Source organism: Oryx dammah, unplaced genomic scaffold (genome assembly GCF_014754425.2).
Source record: "Oryx dammah isolate SB20612 unplaced genomic scaffold, SCBI_Odam_1.1 HiC_scaffold_13, whole genome shotgun sequence".
NCBI classification, from domain to species: Eukaryota; Metazoa; Chordata; class Mammalia; order Artiodactyla; family Bovidae; genus Oryx; species Oryx dammah.
Window position 1 is genome coordinate 354914 of NW_024070197.1, and position 25547 is coordinate 380460.

At 47.5% G+C, this 25547-nt stretch overlaps 2 protein-coding genes across 2 annotated transcripts; one reads left to right on the forward strand and one right to left on the reverse strand.

Moving 5' to 3' along the window:
• Window positions 1-3867: 3867 nt before the first annotated feature.
• CUNH19orf18 (chromosome unknown C19orf18 homolog) lies at window positions 3868-14472 on the forward strand. The gene is made up of 5 exons (XM_040251832.1): window positions 3868-4480; window positions 7446-7529; window positions 8372-8474; window positions 13115-13281; window positions 14023-14472. The coding sequence occupies exons 1-5, from the start codon at window positions 4459-4461 to the stop codon at window positions 14139-14141; spliced, it is 495 nt and encodes a 164-aa protein (XP_040107766.1). The 5' UTR covers window positions 3868-4458; the 3' UTR covers window positions 14142-14472.
• LOC120871843 (vesicle transport protein GOT1B-like) lies at window positions 11646-12654 on the reverse strand. The gene has a single exon (XM_040251833.1). It carries the CDS (start codon window positions 12555-12557, stop codon window positions 12141-12143), a length of 417 nt encoding a protein of 138 aa, XP_040107767.1. The 5' UTR covers window positions 12558-12654; the 3' UTR covers window positions 11646-12140.
• Window positions 14473-25547: the final 11075 nt, after the last annotated feature.

Genomic DNA, 25547 nt, shown 5'->3' on the forward strand with positions numbered 1-25547 from the left:
TCTGATGTTTTTATTCTGTTTTACATTCTGGGAAATTTATCTCTTCTTTTTTTAAGATTTCATCTATGTATTTAAATTTTTTCTCTTTTTAAGACTTCTCTTATTAATACTTAGATGTTAGCATGTCTGTGTCTGTTGTCAATATGTCTTACCTTTGCTTTCATGTTCTCTAATTCCTTTTTCTTTCTTTCCTCTGGACATTTCCTGTTTGCTGTGCTAGTTTGCTAATTTGTTTCTCAGCTGTCTGTTTGCTGCTTATTTCCGCTAATGTATCTTCATTTCAACAACTGTTTTACCTATCCAATATTTCTTCTTGGTTGTCTTTTATATGTTCTTAGTCTCGGTCCCTATTGTTAATGTCATGCCTTATCTCTCTAAAAGTACGTGACTACTTTAAAATTTTGGTCCATCTGTTCTAATATATGCGCCTCTGATAGAATCTGTAATCCAGTGTGCTGTTTTTCTTTTGGAAATAAGTATGCTTAGAAAATTGCTTATTTCCTTGGCCAGTGAGCACATTTATTTCTCTTGTTTTCATCAGCTACGTGTTTTTATGCATACACGGGATGGGATCAGATCCTGGTCCCTATGAACCCCAGTGAGTTCAGGGTTGTGAGGATGGATCCTGGGATGGGGAGGTTAAGGCACCAGAAAGCTAGTCAGTGACTTCTTGCCTCCCAAGGTACCTCTGAATCAGTGAGTTCTTGCCTCCCAACGTAACTCTGAATTGTGATCTGCCAGCCCGGGGCTTTGTAGAGTCAGGGTGGAAAAACACGTGCCTGGTGTCGTGGAGTCTCTGCCTGTTTCTCAGCTACTCCCGAGCATGAGTTACTGCCCACCCTTGACTCCACCCCTCAGCGACCTGGACCAGGGGCCATTCATGGCCGTGTTGATGCTGGACCATCCAGCCAGCACGCTTTCCTCACTTTCCACTTCACCGCCCTGTCTTCACTTGCTGCATTGCACGCATCACTACTTGACATCACCTCGTACGTTTTCTCCTTTCTTACTGTCCACTCTGTCTCCCGATGCCACACACCAGGCTCTGTGCTCCGTGGGGACCTCATTGGTCCTGGTCTGCCATGTCTGAGGTGCCCAGCATGGCACTCTGGCTCTGGAAGTGCTTGGGACACCAGCAGGTTGTCAGTTATGCTTCTCGACCTCCTCATCTGGATCTCCTGACGGCAGAGATGCAGGGGGACTGGGGGTGCGGCACCGGGAGGAGGGCACTGAGGTCTCAGCAGATGGTCATGAAGCCCTGTATGTGGGAGAAGGCCTGGTCAGAAGGCTCGGCCATATGATGGGGTCCAGGGTGGGTGTCAAGGAGGCAGTTACAGGAATTGGTCAGAATTACCAATATCCTTTTAACTGTGCGGAAACTGAATGACACTTTTAAGAAAATGACCATTATCAAAATGTGTAATTTCTTAATTTGAAGAATAAATGTTTAAATGCTTAAAAAAAAAAAAAAGGCAATTAACTCAGAAGCAACAAGGCAGCCTTGCCTTGTGGACAGAGGAGAGAAGGGCCCAGGAATGTGTGCAGTGCTGGGCACTCCCAGCAACACAGTCTTCAGTCAGGAGAACCAGGGCTCATGCCAGCCTCCCCTGCAGAAGCTGTTCTTTCTGCCCAGACAGTGAGTGCCCTCCCTTGTGACATCACAAAGACAAAACCCCTCTGCAGGTGGAGCGAGTGTGGTGGTTATGGGCAGCGCCCTGCTCAAGGTGGGTCCTCACAGTGGAAGGAACTGGTGAAGGGTCTGGAGAAGTACTTGTGTCCCAAAGAAGGAGGGTCCCGCTGGAGAAATGGGGGCCCTGATGAGATTTTCCAGCCAGAAACCGCTAGGTTTGGTCTTGTTCCCCAAGCTTCTTATCCTGACAGTTACTTGAGAGCATCTTAAAAATACAGGCCCCTCCCCCTGGCCCCAGAAATAATGTATTTTCAACCAGGGTTCTGGAGGTTCTTGTCCTCCTGGGAGCAGATGTCTAGTGGGACATGACATGGTTTATACCTCACAAGGGAAGAAGACAGCTTGGCTTGAGGTCACTGTGGGTCCACTTTGGGCAGGACCCAAGCAAAGTGCTGGGGACTTGTAACTTGGCTCCATGTAGAGACAACAGCATAGAGGAGGGTGGTGGTCTGGGCTTCATCTTCCCTAGAGGGGCCACGCAAAGGGGTCTGGGATACAGGTGGTGCGAAACCTGGAGATACGGGGCGATGGTGTAGAACTTTACCTCTAGGCTCCTAGAAAACACACAGTTAATTCCGTCCAAGCTTTTGTGTTCCGGGAAACCTGGACGACGAGCCAGGTGTTCACAGACCTAGGGGGAAGGACTGGGCAAGGCAGCAGTGAGCGCAGGGAGATCGATGCCCCAGGCCAGCTCCAAAGACAGCAGTGTCCCTAGGGACCTTGACAGTCCTAAGTCCAGTCTAAACAGTGCCCACAGGCAGGCCAGCAGGAAGCTCAGAAGAGATGGGCTTGATCAGAGGCAGCTGTGAGCCTGTGGGATTTAGGGAGCACGGGAGCCGCATCCTCTCCAGGCTCGTCCCGGGGGCACAGCAGAATGGCGGGAAGACAGGTTGGGTGTTGAAAGAACAGAGCAAGGCCCTCTTGATAGTCCACAGCAGGAGGAGGTCTTGGGGGGCGGGTCCTGGCCTTGTCATCCCCCAGACATTTAGGAGGGGCAGCTGCCCTCTAGGCTGCAGCACAGGCGGAGTCGGGGGCTGTGTAAGCATCAAGAGGTGACCGGTCTGTTCTTACTACCATTGGTGGCAGGGATGAAAGCCTGTTTCGTGTATCATGTGACCTACCGGATGGGCAGAGGACAAGTCCAGGGGACAGCCGTCTACACCATCTAATTGTTCAATCCCCTTTCTACATGCTGAGATGATTCAATTAACCTCTCCCTTAAAGAAACTTTTGGAGACAGCCACTTGGGTCTAGGCTTTCTGGATGGTACCCCAGAGGTGGGAAGCGTACCAAATTGCTTTTTTTCAAAGATTACACTCTCGCATTTTACATCCAGAACTAACGCTCAGGGCCCACCCTGTTTTTGAGCTTTGTGTGGATTGCATTATTGAGCCATCACTGTTACCCTGTGAAGTGGGTATTCTTTCCTCCTGTTTTACTGATGAAGAAACTGAAGCTCAGAGGGGTTAAGTAACTTGACGAAGCTCAAACATCTAGGAAGCTGGGGTAAGCATTAGACTGGGCCTACAGAGCCCTGCTGTCTCCTCTGTTTGGTTCTTGGGAGGTGTCGCGTTGAATTATAATTGATTCCCTTCTGTCTCCTCAAGAGTCAGGACACTCTGAGTGTCTTACTCACTCCCAGCACACCCTCTCATTCTGTTAGTCTCCCCATTGGCTGACTTGGTTCCATCAAAGAATTCTGTGTGGCGACGTGAGCTGACCTCATACTGGTGGCTCCCAGTCAGAACTGAGACATTCTGTAGGGAGAAGAGCTCCTTAGTTTCTCAGAAATGCAGGGCAGGTGGTGGACGACAGCTAAATACTTCCTTTCACCCACACGATAACAAACCAGCAGTTTTGGAATGATGGACAAGGTTCAAAGTCCTTTTGCTGTTTTATTTTTGTTTTTAATGGAGTGCCCCCTTCATCTGTGCGTGCCTTATGCAGGTGAGTTCAAACCACTTGGACAAACAACAGGCTGAATGGGTTGCCTGCACCATTGCTTTCACTCATTTCAGGGGAAGTAAAAGGGGGTGATTCCACATCACTGCTGTAGGTTTTCTTTTCCAGATCATTTTCCCTTAGAAAGACAGCCAAATGTCACCCAACAGCCCATACAGTTCGGTAAGCAGTTTCATGTGGTCCATGGAGCTATCCCCAAGCCCAGAGGTGAGTCATTGTGCCTACTCGGTCAGTGAAGTGGGAACCGTGCTCTGTAGTCCTCCCAGCTGCTAGTCAGTGTGTCTTGTCTTCCGTATTGTTAGTAGCGGGATCCATAAAATAATAAGATTAGATAGACTTTGATTGGAAACTGGATCCTGTGTTCTCTGTCTGAGCTGGGTGATGGCAGAGCTCTCACTGTCGGGCCCTGCCAGCACCACCTCTCTGAGCTGACGACAGCACCGCAGCCTTCAGCTCCGCACCAAGTTTGCCTAGGTTCTCTGCTTGGGAGGAGGGTTCCCAGCTTGCACGACTGCAGAAGCAGACCAGGACCCAAATGCACTGTGTTGCTAACAGTGCATATGCGTCAGAGGAAACACTGGCCCCGGCCCAGCACCACGCTTTTGCAGACTAAGCCCCGTGCATCTACTCGGCATTGGAGTAAACTTGCTGAGAACGTTTGCTGCCTCAGCCATTCATATTTGGGAACTGCATGCCATGCCCGTTCATCCAATACCGAGTTATACTGTGATTTTCCTAAATGGATCTAAACCTCTCTCTTCTCTCTGATCCCCTTCGATGGCCATCTAGCTCCGCGTACCACGCCCATGCAGCCCCCAGCAAGCACTGGTAAGTCGGGACCTGGGAGTGCACGTGGGATCCATAAATACCTGCAGAGCTCTTGTGTCGTATGGCTCCTCCAGGAGGGCGTCCCTGACGCTCATAACTAACCTGTACAGCTCCTCCCGCCCCGTGCAAATTAGAAAAAGGCACCCCTTGCCCCCATGGCTGGGTTAGTAACCATGTTGCTAGGGACTGATTAGAAAATAGCACAGATGTCAAAGTGTCAGGAAATATAGAAAAAAAAAACACAATTAATACATCTGTCCATCCCAAAGACATTCTTTATTACTCTTCCTAAAGCTCAAGCCATGGGCTTCCTAGGCGGCTCAGTGTAAAGAAGCTGCCAGTGCAGGAGACATAAGAGACGCGCGTTTGATCCCTGGGTTGGGGAGATACCCTGGAGGAGGGCATGGCAACCCACTCCAGTATTCTTGGATAGAGAATCCCATGGACAGAGGAGCCTGGCTGGCCGCAGTCCATGGGATCGCAAAGAGTTGGACACGACTGAGCAACTGAGCGCACATTCACGTGTACAAAGCTCAGTGGTAGTATTTTATTTCCCCATTTACTTCACCACCACCAAAGTCCAGAAAAGGAATCTGGACCAAAGTGTTAGAAGGCCCACATTCTAGTCTTATCTTGACACTATCAACACTAACCTCTTGTGAGGTGGCCCTAGAGGTTCGCTGAGACCTCTGCCATCCCTGAGCTTTCAGTCCCGAGTGTAATTTCTGATAGAGACAGAAGACGAAATTGTTTGTCTAGTCGTGTCACTGGAGACTCCAATTTTCTCTTGTAACTCTCAGCTCTCGGTTACAAGGAAAGATGCCTACCTCATAAAAAGGAAAGTACACCTTGAAAATACACTCTAATTCCAGTTTTCAGCTATCATGTTGAAAGTGGGCAAAATATCTCATAATAAACTGTACCGGCAAAGGAGTAGGGAAATTTAATGTCCTGTCTTGTGTGTAAGCCAGGAATAAGTGCAGTTTCTACAGAGGGCAGTTTGGGAGTTCTTACAAGAAGAACGCATTCACTGTTTGACCCACAGTTTTGAAATACACCCAGGATTTGTTTTAATCAGGTATGATAAGACCCGCAGATTCGGAAGTGATCGTCGTGAAGGAGGAAGGTTGTACACACAGAATCCCAGAAACCTCAGGCAGGGCACACCGTGCCAAGCCATGTGGGGAAGGACCAGCCTTGTCAGGAGGCAGGGCCAGAAAGGGGGGCATGGCCGAGAGCGTCTGTTGGGTGTCTGGGGGAAGGGACCTGAGGCAGGGCAGGCGCATGGGGCAGCTTTGGTCTTGCATCTGTCTTCGTCGTTCAGCCGCTCAGTCCTGTCTGACTGACTGCGGCCCCGTGCACTGCAGCATGCCAGGCCTCCCTGCCTTCACTGTCTCCCAGTGTTTGCTCAAACTCATGTCCATCGAGTCAGTGATGCCATCCAACCATCTCATCCTCTATCACCCCCTTCTCCCACCTTCAATCTTTCCCAGCATCAGGGTCTTTTCCAGTGAGTCAGCTCTTCTCATCAGGTGGCCAGAGTATTAGAACTTCAGCTTCAGCCTCAGCCCTTCCAATGAATTTTCAGGATTGATCTCCTTTAGGATGGACTAGTGTTGAATAGTTTGCATAATTTTGGCGGGCTCTGGGCTACAGGAGTGGCTATAAATAAACAGTCAGTGTACCCAGCCATTCTGTTTCTGGGAAATTTTATTTAAAGTATGCTGGTCCATTTTCCTAGTCCACTTACCCTCCCCCTTTGCTTGGTGCCTTTCTCCTCTGTTTCTCTCGTTCCACAAACGCCCCCACCATGTCTGCCCCAGCCTTGCTCTTAGAGGATGGCCTGGTTCCCACCATCACTGACAGAGCACAAGCACTTGAGCGAGTGTCTGCATCGCCCTAACTAGCAGTTGAAGAACACTTTCTCGTCTTTCCTCGGGGCCAGGTCAAGGCTGACCCTTCACCTGTGCACCAGCCTCCGTCCCCTCAGGCCAGCTCGGAACACTGCTCGACTCTTTCTCGCTTTCCAGTAGCATCGCAATTTAAAGTGTCGTCCCTGTGCTCACAGGATCATGATGTCACTTTCCCTGTATTAGAAAGCAAAACCTGTCTCCCCATCCCTCAGCCCCTTCTGGGAGATGCCTTCATTGCTCTTCCCACCATGACAGCAAAACTCTTCAGAAAATTTTCAAAACTTCTGCTCTATGTAACCCCTTTCCTTCTGTTCTCTCACGAACCTCTGTCAGTCATGCACATGGGTATACCACTTCTGACTAGGCCTCTAATGACCTTCCCGTTGCCAAATCCAATGACCAGTTTTCAGTAGTCATGGTTTTGAAACCATCTGTATCAGTATTTCATTATGAAAACCTGAAAATGTACAGAAAAATCGAGAGAATCATTAAATGAACATCTACGTATTCATTGGAAGGACTGATGCTGAAGCTGAACCTCCAATACTTTGGCCACCTGATGCGAAGAACTGACTCATTTAAAAAGACCCTGATGCTGGGAAAGATTGAGGATGGGAGAAGACGGGGACAGAGGATGAGATGGTTGGATGGCATCACCGATTCAACAGGCATAAGTTTGAGTAAGCTCCGGGGGTTGGTGATGGACCCGGAATCTTGGCGTACTGTGGTCCATGAGATTGCAAAGAGTCAGACACGACTGAGCATGTGAACTGAACTGAACTGAAAGCTTAAGCATTTAATCTGCGAGCATTTTCACAGTCCAGGTTCTTTTCTTCATGTCAAGCTGACTTCACATTGAGGTGCCAGTCTCAAAGAGTTTCTCCACTCAGTTGTTCAGCCAGAGAAGGGAAAGAGAGAGGGAGCGCTCCGTGTGAGACGAGGAGGCAACTCAGTTTGTCAGATTTTACAAATGGTTGAGTAATGTACTTAGTCAATTGTGCCTTTGTTCAGTTTGTACCCATAGTAGCTCTGTTTGTTTATTTTCATTTCAGATGATGAGAAGAATGAGCCTGCAAGGACCACCCTTGGTTTTATAGCATATTCAATGGGCCTAAACACCAATCCCTGGAATGCAGGTTTGTGGGATTAGATCTTGAACTGCCCTGTAATATCCTATTTTATTTAAAAACAGCACTGTACAACCTAAGACCATCCGGCAACACTTGAGTTGTAAAACTAAGGCCACTCTCCTTTCAACTATATCAGTGGCAGTCTCTGCTATACTTCAGGGACCAGTCTCATAAGAAATGGCTTTGGCCAAAGACAGGAAACAGATGAAAAAAAGGAGTCAGGGTTTAGGTGGGAATTCAAATTATACTTGTTCACACAGGCTGTGCAAACTAGCTTGCATGGTTTTCTTGTAAATTAAGAATTTTTATTTTTAATGTTATTTCTGATTTTCTCTCCCATTCCCCTAAAACAATATGATTAACAGATATATTAACTGATATGTGTGTGTGTGCTAAGTCGTTTCAGTTGTGTCTAATTCTGTGTGACCCTGTGGACTGTAGCCTGCCAGGATTCTCTGTCCATGGGATTCTCCAGGCAAGAATATTGGAGTGGGTTGCCATGCCCTCCTCCGGGGGCTCTTCCTGACCCAAGGACTGAACCCGGGTTTATGTCTCGTACATTGCTGGGTGGGTGCTTTACCACTAGCACCACCTACGAAAGCTGCTCAGTCGAGTCTGACTCTTTGCGACCCCATGGACTATGCAGTCCATGGAATTCACCAGGCCAGAATACTGGAGTGGGTAGCCTTTCCCTTCTCCAGGGGATCTTCCCAGCCCAGGAATTGAACCAGGGTCTCCTGTATTACAGGTGGATTTTTTACCAACTGAGCTATCAGGGAAGCCCTAATAACTGATAGTCACAGCTAAAAATGAGATTTTATGAAAACTTCTTTTCTTTCTACTTTTAGCATGGATTCCTCGTAGACCTGCTCTTGTTAAAGTAATTACAGTTGCGTGTATAGCCCTCACTATTGCCCTGATATTTGGGACCACTATTTCCTACGTGATATAGTAAGTCTATGCTAAATAATCTGTACCATCCTTTAGTAAGACATACAGGTAACTAGATTATTTCATGGTAGTAATGTTAATAATGGTGATGATGTTGATAATTCTTAGAATCACTGAATAATTATAGTCATTATAAATTTTCAGTGTTTTTCAGAATATGGCCTATATTCATGGTGGATCATGACATAAATGAAAAATATAAAAAGAAACATGGCAAAAAATTTTTTTTAAAGTATGAATAAATAACAAAAAAAAACAGGACCGAATGAATACAATTTAATAGAATAGAAATGCTGATTTTCAACTTTTCAGACTCAAGATTGTGAAGTAAAACTTATCTCTTACTGTGGTTCATGATAAAAAAATGTTCTGAGATGCTGGCATCCTCTCACAATGTGATTTTCTAGAGTGAACCTGATGCTTTGGAAAAAAATCTTAATAGCGCAAAGCAGAAAAGTGACCACTGTCTCTTTCACTAGAAACTTATCATCAGTGTGGTTGGGGTGATAGTAGCATTTAGGGAAGACACTTCATCTTGTTCACACAAATAAAGCTTGTGGCGAAGCTCAGTTTATGTGATCGTTTTGAAATTAGTATCAGGCAAAAGCAAGGCACCCTGTGACCTCATGTGACTGATCAGGGGCACCATGTTGATCCCTATTCTAGGATTTAGTTCCAGGATTCCATTCTATCCTATCAGAGACATCTTGAGGAAGGACTGAGTTCTGCGTCAGGATTAAGTGTGCCCATGGGAAACACATTGCCATGCACGGAACCGTATCAGGACTACCTGGAAGTATGTCAAAGGAAGGGAAAATTAAAGGGGAAATTGAAGAGATTTTGCTAATGAGTGAGTGTCACCAGCATGTTTGGTTCTGGACTTTCTAATCTGACAATCTCCTTTGACTCAATTTCAGTTCAGTTCAGTTCAGTCGCTCAGTCGTGTCCGACTCTTTGCGACCCCAGGAGTCACAGCACACCAGGCCTCCCTGTCCATCACCAACTCCCGGAGTTCACTCAGACTCACGTCCATCGAGTCAGTGATGCCATCCAGCCATCTCATCCTCTGTCGTCCCCTTCTCCTCCTGCCCCCAATCCCTCCCAGCATCAGAGTCTTTTCCAATGAGTCAGTTCTTCACGTGAGGTGGCCAAAGTACTGGAGTTTCAGCTTTAGCATCATTCCTTCCAAAGAAATCCCAGGGCTGATCTTCAGAATGGACTGGTTGGATCTCCTTGCAGTCCAAGGGACTCAAGAGTCTTCTCTGACACCACAGTTCAAAAGCATCAATTCTTCAGCGCTCAGCCTTCTTCACAGTCCAACTCTCACATCCATACATGACCACAGGAAAAACCATAGCCTTGACTAGACAGACCTTTGTTGGCAAAGCAATGTCTCTGCTTTTCAATATGCTATCTAGGTTGATCATAACTTTTCTTCCAAGGAGCAAGCGTCTTTTAATTTCATGGCTGCAGTCACCATCTCCAGTGATTTTGGAGCCCCCCAAAATAGTCTGACACTGTTTCCACTGTTTCCCCATCTATTTCCCATGAAATGATGGGACCAGATGCCAATTTATGGAACTTCAATTTCAGTTTATTTCATTAGTATAGACAAAGATGTTAACAGATATGAAGATTCCTAAAATAACTCACTAAAACATTTCATCCTGAACTCTTTAGTGACCAATTAAGTTACTGAGCTAATGTCAACACTTATAGCTTTTAAGTCTGTGTTACCCATAGTGACATTTTAAAACCTGAGGCAAAAGGAAACATATGAGCCCCAGAGTACATGTTTGTATGTAATTTTTAGCCATTGATTTTCTGCAGAAGTGTATTTTGGGTATATGTCGATGAGGGGCTTCCCTGCTGGTCCAGTGGCTGAGACTCTGTGCTCCCAATGCAGGGGACGTGAGCTCGATCCCTGGTCAGGGAACTAGATCCCACAAGCCACAGCTAAGAGTTCACATGCCACGACTAAACATCCTACATGCCACAGTGAAGACCCAGTGCAGCCAAATAAAATAAATAAGTGAATATAAAAACTGAAAATATATTAGTGAGTTTTATTTCATTTAAACCAGGAAAGTAAAATTATAATAAATTTTGTTTCTGGTATAAATTACTTAAGCTTAAAATAATGCTGTGAGTTTTGATATAGGACTTTTCAATTTTTAAAATATATTCTCAACTACTGTAATGTTTTAGAAAAGAAGAACCATAGAATAATACAGAAAAGCGTGTATATAGAGACTCAGTGTTTTCCCTTTTGACTCAGGCTCTCATGCAGTTCATCACACTGCTGATGGAGCTTGTTTTTTAAATTTTGACATTTGGTTTATTGTGGATTTTTCCAGTTTTTTTCCTTTTTTTTTTTTTTAACCTATATTGCATTGCTTGTGGGATCTTAGTTCCCCAACCAGGGATTGAACCTGGACCCTTGGCGGTGGAAACACTGAGTCCCAACCACTGGACGGCCAGGGAATTCACTCATTTCAGGTTTTAAAAATATTAAGTCAAAATATTTATCCTCATCACTGAGTTTTTGGCGCCCTTTTAAAATCGCACATGAAGTGAGCACCTCGCTCTCCTCACCCAGATCCTGTTCCTGTCCCAGTTTCCTGATTGTCTGCGGCAGTGTTTACAGCCAGACCAGTTCTGCTGCTGCACAGCGTGATTCTGAGCCACTTCCTCCATCTCAGCTCCTTAGAAAACAATTAAGCTGACCCTAAAATGATTTATTATTACATGGAGTGTTAGTTGATCCGTTGTGTCCAACTTTGCAACTCCATGGACTGTAGCCTGCAGGGCTCCTCTGTGCCTGGGATTCTCCAGGCAAGAATCCTGGAGTGGGTAGCCATTCCCTTCTCTAGGGGATCTTCCTGACCCAGGGATCGAACCCGGGTCTCCTACATTACAGGCAGATTCTTTGCCATCTGAGCCACCCCGGAAGCCCATTATTACATGAGTCAAACAAAATTAAGGTACGTATGTTACAAAAAATTAAACACTGTATTATCCATTTCCACTTCACACAGAAATATCTGTTCAATGATGCACTTCCAAGTTTGGATCGAGGTGAGGTGAGGTACTCACTTCAGGTGCAAAATTTAAGGCAGTGCCAAAAACTTGGTAGTCAAGATACATAATAATATAGTATTTTTATTTTATTTTTTGGGGGGGTTTTCCTGGTTTTAATAGATTAAAATGACATAATCCAATCTAACTCATGCGTCATTTTCAGAGACACAGTGCAGCTGGAAATATTTTTGCCATTGCAGTGGACATTGCTAAAAAGCAAATGCCTATGGATATGCTTGGATCTTGAACATAAGAAGGAAAAAAATAGGGATTACAGTTCTCTATGGATGGCTGTGTTTCACACATTGTGGAAAAATAATAAAAATGGCCTTTAAAAGTTTCAGTATGCACGTAACATAGATTTCACCTCCTTCGGTTTGCTTGCTGACCTCTTAGATGACTTGGTTAGAAGCCGCTTTCATCGCTTCTTTGTTATCTGTTGTTGGTACTTTGTAGGCTATACCTTTTAAACTTCTGTAAAGAACATTACAAGCTATTTCAGGTAATTTAATTTTGTGCTGAATATTCTTCAAAGGATTTTATAAATAATACAATATTTTAAGTGAGTCTTCAATTCAATGGTTGTTATACCATATTGTTGCTTTCTCCGACTTTATCTACAAACGATCTAATTCCAGGTAAGTTCAAGAGTGATCCAAGGACTGGCACTCTTCTAATAAAGCCAACAACCACAGGAAAGAAGCCCCTGAACAAGAGAAAGAATCTATAAATTTCAAAGATCATGCCTATCAAAGGCCAACCAATCAGGACCACAAACACACCACCCAGGAAAAATCCTGTAGCTTTCATTTTATGTTTTTGGAAGAAGAATCTGAATGTTCTTTCTAAACCAATTACAAAAGCCAAGCCAGCCACAAATAAAACATTTCCAGTAGCCAGTAGTGCTTTGTCAAAAAAGAGGCTCATTCCAAAGAATAGGAAGAGCACTCCAAATCCTGTTAATCCCATTCCAGTATTCTGTGTGTCCCTTAACGAAATCATGGCTGCAGAGGCGAGGGAGGCAGCAATAGCACCTCGGAGCGCCCTGGGTGTGGAGCGAAGTGGAGAGAAAGAAGCCGGGAAGCAGCCCAGGCAAGAGCCGCCAGGTCTTCCCAATATAGTATTTTTAAAATCTAAATTAATGCATTCATAACCCCATGATGAACATTTTAAATACAGGATCAGTAACAGTGCCAGGCCAAAAAATATTGGAGATTAAGCAAGAGGAAAAAACAACAGTACCTATGCTATCTTTATTTAAAATGTTGACATTTTGTTCAAAGTCTATTTCTGCCTCCCTCCCCATGTATTAGTACCACCATGTACTAGTGACTGCTTTTTAGTCAGAAAATCACAGGACTAAGGATTAAGACCTGATGATTTAGTGTGAAAATTATGCTTTTCAAATTTATCTATTTGGGGAATTCTTTTGGTGGTCCAGTGGTTAAGACTCTGCGCTCCCACTGCAGGGGGCACAGTTTGATCCCTGGTTGGGGAACTAAGATTCTGCAAGCCCCAGGGCACAGCCTTCCCCTCAAATTATGTATTTTGTTCCCCAGTCGACTGGTAGAGGCTGAGGAAAAACAACAACTTGCGTCACTTTATAAAAATATCAAGATCCCATCGTTAGGAGATGAAGAGGAATTCTTTGAGGATGAGGGCCAGGACGAGTCCACATACCTCCTTCCGGAGAATGAGAAGGAACTGGAAAATTTCATTCATTCAGGTAGGGGGTCAACCAGTTTATCTTGTCAGATCGAGTTGCAGAAAGCTGAGCTGACAATGGTGGTTTGGTTTTCTCAAAAGCAAAGCTGAGTGGGAGGTAAGAAAGATGAATATTTATAGCCACACCTGCAAGAGTGAACAATTCTCAGTTACACAGAGGGGCAAACAGCTGTGTGGTTGCTTGGTTCCTTTTGCAAGGCAATTCCAAGGATTGAAAAGAGAGTTCAGGAAACAAAACCTTTCCTGGACTAAATATTTCCCTTACCCATACTTGTTAATGTTGCATTATTCTTGAGTTTTGAATGCAGACAGTCAGATGCCTTCCTACACCGTCTGCCTCGGCCTGATGTGGAAATGGGATCCAAGCCCACAAAACAGGTTACTGCCCCGGGGTCAGAGACCCCTGCTGAGTGTTGCCCACCACCCCTGCCAGTTCTTGTGAGGAGATAACAGCATATATGCTCATGCGGGCGGGCGTGCTAAGTTGCTTAAGTTTTAAAAACAAGTATAGTTGATTTAAATATTATACATTTTTAAAACTGGGAATTTACAAAGCTTGAGTACAGAAAGTGGGGAAATAATTTCAAAGTGCAATTGTCCTTATCAGGCAAATAACATTCAGTATAGCCTAAAAATTCCATTGTTCCTTCCTTTATTTTTCCGTATCTTTCCTTACTTCTTTTGTCTCCATTTGTAATTCCTCATTTATTAGTATCTCAGTAACACGATGTCTACATTTTAGTTATTAGATCGAAAAGGAGACAACATTTTGAAAAGAAGAGAATGAGTGCAGCACCAAACTTAATAAAGGAAGTGAAAGTAAAGGACCCTGTACATCCTGCGAAAGCGGGCGGTCCGTGAGAGGCGATGTCAGAGATGCAGGGCGTGCGGGCCAGTGCGGAGGAGCAGCCGCGGGAGGGCAGGTGGCTGAGAACGCGGGCCTGACCTCCTCCTGGAGAACCTTGTACAGCAGCACCACTAGGCATGGGAGCAGAAAATAGATTCACTTGATGTAGCAGCTCTTGCTTCCTAGCTCTCATAGTTCATGAATAAATATATCTTAATTGGAAGAGAAATCTGACTTTTAAGTGTGAAAGAGAAATTGTCAGGATCTTCTTTTCTCACTCCTAACCAGTAATTTCTTTGGGCAAGCCTCCCAGACCATGCCAGGGAACCACTTTCATGAAATAAAGCTTCCTCAGTGACATTATCTGTCAATTCCAGTGGCTTGCTTCCATTTTACTATGAGAGTAAGAATGTCAAAATGAATATGACACTCGATTAAGGTACAGTAACCTTTGTTTTTAAGGATCTGGGACCTGGTGAGGGAAATGAGCCTGCAGGCAAAGAGCTGAAAACATTGCCAGATGTATTGTAAGCTAGGAGTCACCGAGAGCTGTGGGAAACATGAAGAGAGGCAAGATTTAATCTGAACAGGGCTGTTGATTTGGGAAACAGTCTGATGCTTCCTCCAGAAGTTAAATGTAGAGCCAGTCCATGACCCAGCAACTCCGCTCCTAGATATATATCTGAAAGAATTGAAAATACATGTACCTGCACAGAAGAGAAAGCCGCGCACACACATTCATAGCAGCATTTTTCCTAAGAGCAAAAAGGTGGAAATACCACTTACGTCCACCAGCTGATACACAGGCGGACAAAATGTCCCCTGTACAGTGGGATGTTAAGCTGGACAAAAGGAGTACCGACATGCTCCAGCACAGACGATCCTTGAAAGCATTATGCATAACTTAAAGAGATTAGACACGAAAGGTCACACATCATACGATCCTGTTTATATGAAGTACCCAGACTAGGCAAATCCATAGAGGGTGAAAGTAGATAAGTGGTTTTAGGTGCTGGGGGTGAGGAGAAAATGGAAAAATGGTTTGCAGGTATGAGTATTCTTTTGAAGGCAATGAAAATTTTTACCAAAAAAATTTTGTGTAGCTGGACAAGGCTGGTACCAAACCCAAGTTCAGCTGCTCACTGCTGCAAAGGCCAATACTCAAGACACAAGTGTTATATTTGATTTACAATATTACAGTAATTTCTGCTGTACAGCAAAGTGACTCAGATATATGGATTTAAGTTGGGCCACTGCAATGAAAGTGCTGAGTCCTAACCACTGGACCACCAGGGAACTCCCTGGACTACTTTTTATCAGGTATCGAGGATATGAGAAGAGCGTAAATCATCTCAGGCAGACATGTCTTAGCAAAAACCAGGGTGGCAGGCAGAAGTCTGAGACAGCCCCAGAAAATCCTGCTCCCTGGTGTACACAGCTGTGGGGTCTTCAGATATGACCGATGTCAGTCTTGTGATTAGGCAAAGGTGATGGGATTGTCACTCTTAATCATTACTTTAAACCATCTCTCCAAGTCTTTTTTTTTTTTTTTTTTTTGGTGCCGGAACCCGGGATCGAATCTCCAAGTCTTTATGGACTTTATTCTTTAGCCCACCACGCCCCTGTTTGTGGAATTCTCCAGGTTGGAGTGGGTGGTCATTTCTTTCTCCAGGGGACCTTCCCTGAGATCTTTCCCGATCCAGGGATTGAGCCGCATCTCTTACGTCTTCTGCACTGGCAGGCAGGCTCCCCACTAGAGCTATCTGGGAAGCCGCAGCCCATGCAGGGAGAGACCTTTGCTAATCAACCCAATGTGAAGGCTTCAGGCTTTCTCAGATTTTTTCTGGACATTCATCTTCCTTGGTGTGTGGGTATGAGTGTTTCCCCCCCCTATTGCCATATAGAGTATGCTGCATTAAATGTCTTAATTTCCCTAAAGTCTTGCTCCCCCACACTCCTGACTTTCCTCAGGGCATTAAACATTCTATCGCATTCCTCTGCCCTAGTCTTTTTGTCCCCAGACATGGCAGGACTGCAGTCTCCCTGCTGCTTTCCCAAGGTTTGGCGTCTACCAGGGGTCTTACTGGAGAAGGCAATGGCATCCCGCTCCAGTCCTCTTGCCTGGAAAATCCCATGGACGGGGGAACCTGGTAGGCTGCAGTCCATGGGGTTGCTGAGAGTCGGACACGACTGAACGATTTCACTTTCACTTTTCACTTTCATACACTGGAGGAGGAAATGGCAACCCACTCCGGTGTTCTTGCCTGGAGAATCCCAGGGACGGGGCAGCCTGGCGGGCTGCCGTCTGTGGGGTTGCACAGAGTCGGACACGACTGAAGCGATTTAGCAGCAGCAGCAGCAGGGGTCTTACTGGCCTCCATCCTGACTTTCAGACTATCACCACCGTTGTCATCAGCACTGAGGCAAGCGATGCAGAAACCAGACTGTTGGCCAGCCTCCCGACAAGCCAGAATGTTGCAGTCAAGTGCCATGCTTTTCCTTCCTTTCCTATAGGAGAATACGGCAGCTTCCTCACTCTGCTGTGCCTGGGAGGAGGGCACGGAGCCGTGGAAAATGCCCTGAGTTTATCTTTTTTTCCATTAGTTTTTTGGACTCACGGCATGTGACATCTTAGTTCCCTTACAGAGATCAAACCTGTGCCCCCTGCCCTGGAAGCGCAGTCTTAGCGCTGGACTTCCGGGACATCCCCCCGATTTATCATTTTGATTTGTGGGATATTTTTTGCTAGGTGCTTGCTGAGTTTCTGCAGATCCTTCACTGGCTTCTACAGTACTTGAAAACCTATTTTGACCAGCATGATGTGGTTTACTTAGAGTTCTTGGGGGAGGCACGGTGGGCTGCCGTAGGTGTCATAGGCGTGATGCGGGAAGCGCAGCGTCTGTGCAGAGGTGCGGGATGGATCTTGGCGCTCGAGTTTTCCGTGAAGCAGAGATTTGTCTGTACCACTTTGCGCAGCGAAGGGAGACACAGTGGGGACATGCCCTGAAACGCACTGCGTCCCGACCCCCGGGCTGTCAGTGAGGAGTTACTGGGCTCAAGGGAGGTTCTGTTGGAGTTTCAGGTGGGCACCTGTTTCTGAGAGCACTGAGTGGGCGCTTGCAGTTCAAACCTGTGTTATCCAAGGTTCGACTGGATGGTTTTCCGCCTTCCTCTTGTGGATGTCTGGATCCAGTGATTCAGGGCACATGAAGGCCCAAGGCATCAGTGGTGTCAAGGTCTCGTTTCTCAGAACCCTGAGTTAGGGAGTTTGCGAGGAGGTTGGGCATGGAATAGACGTGTGCGGGAAGAGATTGTGACTCTGAAGTGGACTGTTCTGTGATTCTTCTGTCACCATCTTGGCAGGGTAATGTGACCTCTGAGGATGTGGCCATGTGCTTCTCTTTGGAGGAATGGAAGCTGCTTGATAGGGCTCAGTGATCCATATACCATGATGTAATGCTGGAGAACTCAGCACTTGTAACCCCCTGGGTAAGACCCTCAAACCGACCCCATACTCAGAGTCAATCTCTGCCCCCAAATCTTAGCTAGTTCTAGCATCAACTCTAAATTCCAAAGTCTCATCTAAGTATCATTTAAATCAGATGTGGGTGAGACATGAAATACAGCTTATCCTTCAACAGATTTATCTCCAGCTGAGAATCTGCTAACTGAACAGGTTATATGCTTCCAGAATATAATAATGGAACAGGCATGGGATAGAGATTCCCATGTCGGAAGGAAGAAAGGAGTGATAGGTACCAGATAAGTCCAAAACTTCCTGGGGCAAGTTTGTTTGAACTTTAAGCCTTAAGAATGCTGCTCGGTGGGTCAGTTTCTGCCCTCCAGGCCCCTGGAAGCAGGCCTGCCTCTGAGGCTCTCTTGGGAGCAGTCCCACCTCTGTGCCCCCCTGGCTTGGAGTCTCACGACTGCAGCTCTCCCAGACTGGCAGTGTGAGCTGGTGGCTCTGTTGGTCTTAGGTCCAGGCCCTACAGCTCTGGAAATCCCACCTTAATAACTGCACACATAATTTTCCATTTTGCTAAAACACTTTACATCTGTCTGTATAATCCAGATTAACAAAATCTGAAAGCTGTGAGAAAATAGTGTGTTGATTTCTGTACAAAACGCCCACCGCTCATCAGGGACCAGGCACCACCGGGAGAACATACAGGGCAGAGCGGGTCAGCACAGTGTTCTGCAAATGGCACAAAAGGCCCCTCGGGAAACCAGGCTCGGTTCCGGTTCCGTTCAAAGCACCTCTGAGAATGCTCCCTCCGCAGTCCTGCACGTGGGACCCAGGTCAGTGGCCCAAACTGAGGGGCCTCGGCGAGTATCTGCCGCTCCTGCCACTGGGCCAGGTCCGACCACCAACCTTGCTCTCCTGCTCTGACACCCCTGTTCCCAAATGCCTGAGCCCTGGGTAGGGAGAGGGTGGGGGCCCAGGCGGCGCCCAGCTCTCGGCCTGCGCCCTAAGGGGAGCCTGCTCCCTCCACCCTCACGGAGCCTGCGCACACCCGGGAGGGCCGGGGTGGACACGTGTACTGTCAGGGTCTCCCTCCGGATTCCAAACCAATCCTCCAGCCCCGGCACCCACCCCCACCAAACTGGGCCGGGAACAGTGCATATTCTGGACCACACAGGTGTGTGTGTGCAGGTGTAAATGACTGTTTTGTCCCAAGAGTTAAAGTCATGCAGTCATGCTATTCTGCCTGAATAACTTATTAAAAGATAGGTCGGCTTCAGGCTGGGAGGAGCTGTGGGCTCTGCGGTGCAGCCAGCCGCCTGGGTGGGGAAGATTCACAGTACAGAGCCCGGCGGCCGTGAGACAGGCCATCCTCTCAGAGATCTGGGAGAGGCCGTCACGACGGAGCTGGCCTTGGGGGAGAGGGGACCCCATGGCCACCTCCACGCAGCTCTCCTGGAGGGCCCTGACCACCGCTGAACTCCGCGTTGCTTTGTGACCCACACCTGGATGATGACGCCGGTCAGCAAAGCTCCGGCAGCAAGGGGCAGGTACCAAAGGCAAGAGAGGCGATCCGATGTCGAAGCAAAGCTGGACTAGCGGACGCTGGGGCACGGGGGACAGTCGGGCTCCAGAGAGCGGCGCTGGGCCGGGTGCTCACCGGTCAGGTCCAGGCTGGGCGGGGCCGGGCCACACCCTCAGCACGCGCGGAGCTCGGCTCTCCGGGGTGGGGGGCGCAGCCGGCCAGCCTGGGGGCCTGACGGCTGCGCCGCCTGCTGCGGGCCGGGGTCTGCAGGGCGGGGCCTCACCCCAGAGGCTCTCACACACATAATTTTTAACAGTCATTGAACACCAGCCACTCTGTTGCGGTTGCATTTTCTTGAGCCTAGACTCAGTGTTCTACATAACACACCCACGTCAGCAAATGCCCAGGTCTGCTGAGAGTTTTCTCCAGAGGAAGGAATTATAGACCCTTTCTGTCTCACAGTGGCAGTGTATTTAGCCTCCTAAATCTGCCTCTGATCTGTGATCTTTAGAGGACGAATTCTGCTAAGCAGACCATTCTCAACCTGGCCCTAAGTCTTCAGTCCTCAGAACAGTCTCACTGTTCCTGGGTTTGTCCTGCATACACTTTTCTCCAGGTTGCCCCTTCTCGCCCGAGTCAACATGCACTTCGCCAGCATTTCTTTCTTTCAGGTGGCTGGTGTGTAGTGAGGATAAGGAGGCATCTGAGTGGAGCATTTTGGCCGATGCCACAGGACAGGACCCTCAAAGCAGGTCTGTTTCCCCAGAAGGCACACCTGTGTGAGGTGTGTGGGCCCGTGTCGAGAGACAGTTTGCACTTGGTTGAACACCAGGAAATACAGCACAGGCAGAAACTGCGCACGTGTGGGGCGTGTGGAAATCGATTTCATCTCATGGCAAACCTGTATCAGCAGCACAGGTGGCATGTTGGCGAGAAACACTGCAAAAGCAACACGAACAGAGCCTTGTTTTCGAAGAGCTGCAAATTCCAAGCGTCAGGGAAATCTTTTACCTTTAAGGAGGTCCGGAAGGACTTCCTGGGCAGCTCAGCAACAGGCCCCTCACACCAGGGAGAAGCCAAACAGCAGAGGAGAGTGTGCGGTAGCCTTCCACACTGTAAAAAGTCAGTGACTGGAGGGCATGAAAGCTTGGAGCCCCAAGCACACACTTGTTCAGCACCAGAGAGTCGTGAGTCCTCACCTTGTGAGGACGAGGGAAAAATGTTACAGGTGCGGTAAAAATACTGTGTCTTCAGGGAGTATTTGAGAGTTCACACTAGAGAAAAGCCTTGTGTGTGGGGGGAATGTGGAAAATCCTTTAGACAAAGCTCTGGCCTCTTTCAACCCCAGAAAATTCACACTGGAGTAAGACCTCGTGAGTGTGATGAATGTAGAAAATTATTTAGCAAGCACTGGGAGCCTGATGGGCTGCCGTCTATGGGGTCGCACAGAGTCGGACACGACTGAAGCGACTTAGCAGCAGCAGCAGCAGGCATCAGAAAGTTTCCCCTGGTTAAAAGCCATATGACTGCAGTGAATGTGGGAAAATCTTTAGCTATAAGTCTGACCTCATTACTCACCAGAGAATTCTTACTAGAACAAGGCCTCTGAATGCACTGACTGTCGGAAATCTTTTAGCCAGAGCTCTCACATCATTTTACAGCAAGGAGTTCACACTGAAGAAAGGCCTTATGAGTGCAGTGAATGTGAAATTCTTTATTTCCTTCAGCCACCTGTTCCAGCACCACAGAGTTCACACTTGTTTAAGGTCTCACGTGATGAATGTGTACCAGCTTGTTCAACCTCTTTAAACATCAGACAGTTCACACTGGAGAAAGGCCATTTGCATGTAGTCAATATGGAAAGTCCTTTAGCTGCAAATCTTACCTCATTTCACACTATAGAGTTCACACTGGGGCAAAGCCTTATGATTGTGGGCAATGTGGGAAATCATTTAGCCGTAGCTTGACACTGTTTCAGCGCTGGAGAATTCACACTGGAGAAAGGCCTTAGGAGTGTAGCGAGTGTCAGAGCCTTCAGGGACAGTTCTAACCTCATTAAGCATCGAAGAGGTCGCACTGGAGAAAGGCCTTATGAGTGTAGCGAGTATCAGAGCCTTCAGGGACAGTTCTAAGCTCATTAAGCATCGAAGAGGTCACACTGGAGAAAGGCCTTATGCGTGTAGAATATGGGAAGCCTTTTAGCCAGAGCTCTAACCTCATTAATCACCAGAAAGTTCACATTAGAGAAAGACCTTAGAGTTTAGTGAATAGAAGTCCTTTACCTTTAACCCTAGTCTGCCAAAGTACCAGAATGTTCACAAGGAATAAAGACCATTATATAATATTGGTCAGTCTGTTATAGACTGAATTGTGCCCCTCAAAATTTGTACGTTCAAGCACTAACACCCAGTGGAACTTTTTAGCTGTCACCTATAAGGAGATGGATGATTAAGACAAATGCGGTCATGAGAGTGGCCTCCTAGTGTGACTATGTCCTTATAAGAAGACCAGACCCCAGAAGGTGCTTGCTTGTTTTGAACAGAGGAAAGGCCATTTAATGACACAGCAATCCTGATGGCACCTTGGCCTTAGACTTCCAGCCTCTAGAAATATGAGAACGTACATCCCTTGATGCCACCTAATCAGGGATTTTGTTGTGGCAACCTGAGAAGAGACAAAGGTGCAGAGAAGGCACTGCACTATACCCTGTCGACTCTGTAATGCTACAGTAGACACGGGCAACTCCAAGAACATGGATGTAATAGTAAAGCATAGTAAATTAGGCAGTGAGTTTGTTTAAAAAGCAAAACAGCTTTACTGAAGTACAATTAGTGGTCATTCACAATAGGCATCTTCTGTCTGTAATTCACTGAGTTAATAGACGCACAACCATTGTTTCTAGGGGAAATAACAGAATTAATTTCCTGAGAGCCTCTGGTCACAAAATTGTTGTCCACTAGTCAGTAAATAACATTGTTTTCCTGTTTGTTTGTTTTTTTTTAAGCAACTCATCTACTATATACTGTTGATTTGTTAACATTGAAATCATGGCCAACCACAGTGGTTCATGACTGAACAATGCTAACCCATTACGTATTTTCTTTAAGGCGCATTCTCTGTGCTTAGGCACACCAGGTGGCACACAGGCACCAGGTTTGGAGGCCTGCTTGGACCACAAAATCACCAAGGAAAAGCATCAATGGGGTAGCAAAGACATCACGGGAAGAATGCTTATCTCCAGTGTGAGAGCTGAGATGGGAAGGCAGAGCCTCACTGGGTGACACCGTGTCTGTGCACCTGTGAGGCGCCTCCCCTGTGGCTGAATCTGCCAGCGATGCGAGGGATGTGGGCTCGATCTTGGATCAGGAAGATCCCCTGGAAAAGGAGATGGCAGCCCACTCCAGCACTGTTGCCTGGGAAACCCCACGGACAGAGGAGCCTGGCCTGGGAAATCCCGTGGACAGAGGTGCTCGGTGGGCTACAGTTGACGGGGTTGCAGAGTCAGACGCAGCTGGGCGACTAAACGATGAAATGCTTGTGAACGAATGTGAAAATGTAAGCATTAACTTGAGGGGTTTCCACAGTTTTGGCAAGTAGGCAAGTTTACAAATACTGAGTCTCTGAAAAGATGAGGACTAACTAATTGTGTCAGCGTACATTATGCGTATGTGAAAGTGAAGCGCTCAGTCGTGTCCGACTCTTTGCGGCCCCGTGGACTGCAGCCCGCCAGGCTCCTCTGTCCGTGGGATTATTTAAAGACAGACTCAGGCTGAAACTTGGAATTCACCGTTTTGTGGACTCACCCAGATTTTGTGGGGATCTTGCCGGAGTCTCGGGAGTTTCATTCGGCCGAGTGCATGTGATCGGGGGGCGAGTGCGGTCCTCTGCGGAAGTCACCAGGCCCGGGGTGGGTTGCCAGTGTTGCCAGGCTCTGGACGACAGTTGGGTGAACGGAGGAAGGTTGTAATTTCTGAGGGCACAGCAAGTACGGGAAAAGCAGGGCTACGGGGATCTGGGATCACACTCGGTTCTCCGTGACAGCTACAGAGTGATCGGAGGCTGCCATCACTCAGGGGAACCGGGGGAGTCTAGATCCATCCCGGCTCCTGTGGAATTTGTTAGTGATACTCTGGCTGCTGTCGGTCAAGTTGTAAGATTTCAAATTAAGGCCAATAGCCATGGTGCCCTGATCTGCTGAAGTAAGGGTGCCCTCGAGTGGCTGCAGAGCGTTTCCCGCCACACTCTTCCCACAGGTAATATCCTAACCTCACAACCCTTTTCATCCAGGGGAACGGGCACTGTCCTGCTTATCTGTTTGTAGTGAGTTTCAGTTCCCTACAAATGTGCAGAGTCATTTAAACCAGCCAGTCACATCCTCCGGGAAGCGGGGCATCCAACCCTCTTGGTCCTGCAGAGACTGCGCCCCAGACCCCGTGGTCGATCACCCTCCGGACTGCAGCCTGCTGGTGGCCTTGTGTGCCGTCTCCCGCATGTTAGCGTGGGATCAGCGAAGGGCTGGTGATTGCATCCGGCCACCGCCGGGTGTCACGTGTCTGGCCACATGCTGAGGGGACGGCACTGTCACCAGTGGGGTTACGGGCAAGTGACTGAAACACCAGTGCCAGGAGGGAACTGAGGCCCCAGGGGGCAGGCGTGTGGGTCACGGTGGCGCTGGGCGCAGGGCCCGGCGCATGTCTACTGACCTGCCCTGAGGGTTACATGGCCGGCCGCACGGCGGGGCTGTGCTCTAGAAGTCGCACTTTGCCGGGGTCCAGCCCCAGCGGATCCAGGGAATTCGAAGGGTGGACGGAGTCGGCAAGGAAAGACTTTACTTATTTATTAATGTAAGATTAGATTAGGAAACAACAGTGTAGTAGGAAGATTAAGTGGAGGAAGAGGGGTGAATAGCTTGGATTACGCGGAAGACCAATAAAATTCCAGACAAGGAATTTGCACCATCTACGTTGGGCCACCGGCGCTCGCTTGAATATCTAAGGGTGCCTCGCCTTAGGCTCCCTTTCGCGCGGGTCTTAACAGCCAGGGCAAGTAAGTAGACTTGGCGAGCCTCCGCGCCCCAGATGGAAATTCAGCCTAAAATTAGAGTAAAGAGGAAAAGGAGGGAGAGGGAGAAAGAGAGAGAGAGAGACACGGGGGAAACCAGTCCAGCGACTGGCTCCTGCTCCTATTGTTTAGAAGGCCTTATATACCTTTTAGATTGTACATAGAGATCAATGGGTAATACAAAATGATGTAGTGTTAACAGCCCAGACTCTTTCTGTATATCTTTTTGTATACAAAAGGTCTCAGGTGATTTACGTTATCTTTTGGCCAAGAGGCTTGTTAACACTTTTTGGCTCTCTTTCTTAATGAATGTTAATTTCGTTTCCCCTGAAGTGTTTTTCTTTAATCTGCATCTCCTTAAAGCATTAAAGTTACATCTCTATAGAACAAAGGCGCAGTGGAGAATAACAAAGAAGGTACTTAACTCAAAGGTCTAATGTTGCTAATACCAGATCTACTACTTGTTTTTCTATATACCAACTATATCTAAAAATAAAGGATATGAAAATTTGGCAGCAAGTGTCGGCTCAACAAATGAAACTTTTAATCAGTCCTATTCTAATGACGTTGACTCCTCGGAAGCCCTTACATTCCTAGGATGTTTTAAGCTTCCTGTGCCTCCTGCGGTCAGGAGGCCTCAAACAATGTGCCTCCTGCGGTCAGGAGGCCTCAAACAGTCTCATGCGCAGCTGTACGAGTCCTGCAGGCAGGCTAGAAAGCCCTCAGAGGGGTTTTTGGATTGAAACACTCTTTCAAATGCAGAAGACTAAAGCCCTGAATTGACTTTTTCCAGAGAATATCAGAAGAGTGGAAAAGCAGGCAGATTCTTATTTTTTGGGGGGTGGATGCTCAGGAAATGCCAGGGGGAACTCCTGAAGTCTGATCACAGCCTTGCGTATGTCAGCTTCCTCCCTCAGGACCTTGTCACGGGTGGGATTCCTCCCGCTGGCTCCCGACAGCACTTCTCTCTCCACTCAGAGCTTAGATGCCTCCTGCTGCCGAGGGCTTTTCCCAGCGAGGAGACAGGGGCACCAGGCCTGGTTTTCCTCCGTGTTGAGGAGTGTGGGAGGAGCATGGGCTCAGTGTTGGAGGGGAGGAGGAGAGTGGAGCGTGGCTCCGTGGGAGTGTGGCTTTTGTGGTTTTCGTCTCTCACCGTCATAGCAGGATGGCCTGACCTTCGAAGACGTGGCCGTGCATTTTTCCTGGGAGGAGCGGGGTCTCCTTGAGAGGCTCGGGGATGCTGGTCCTGCGATGTGATGCTGGAGAGCTGGGCACTCCCGCCTCCCTGGGTGAGAGCTTCAGGTCCACCGTGTCTCCCCCTCTCCTCAGAGGCAGCGCGGCCCTCGCGTCGGCCACGAGGGAAGGCACGGG

Coding starts and splice junctions, on each gene's coding strand:
- LOC120871843 (XM_040251833.1), bottom strand. CDS start 12,557: ATGATTTCGTTAAGGGACACACAGAATACTGGAATGGGATTAACAGGA.
- CUNH19orf18 (XM_040251832.1), top strand. CDS start 4,459: ATGCAGCCCCCAGCAAGCACTG. Junction 8,475..13,114: donor ACTATTTCCTACGTGATATA/GTAAGTCTATGC, acceptor TTTGTTCCCCAG/TCGACTGGTAGAGGCTGAGG. Junction 13,282..14,022: donor GGAAAATTTCATTCATTCAG/GTAGGGGGTCAA, acceptor TCTACATTTTAG/TTATTAGATCGAAAAGGAGA.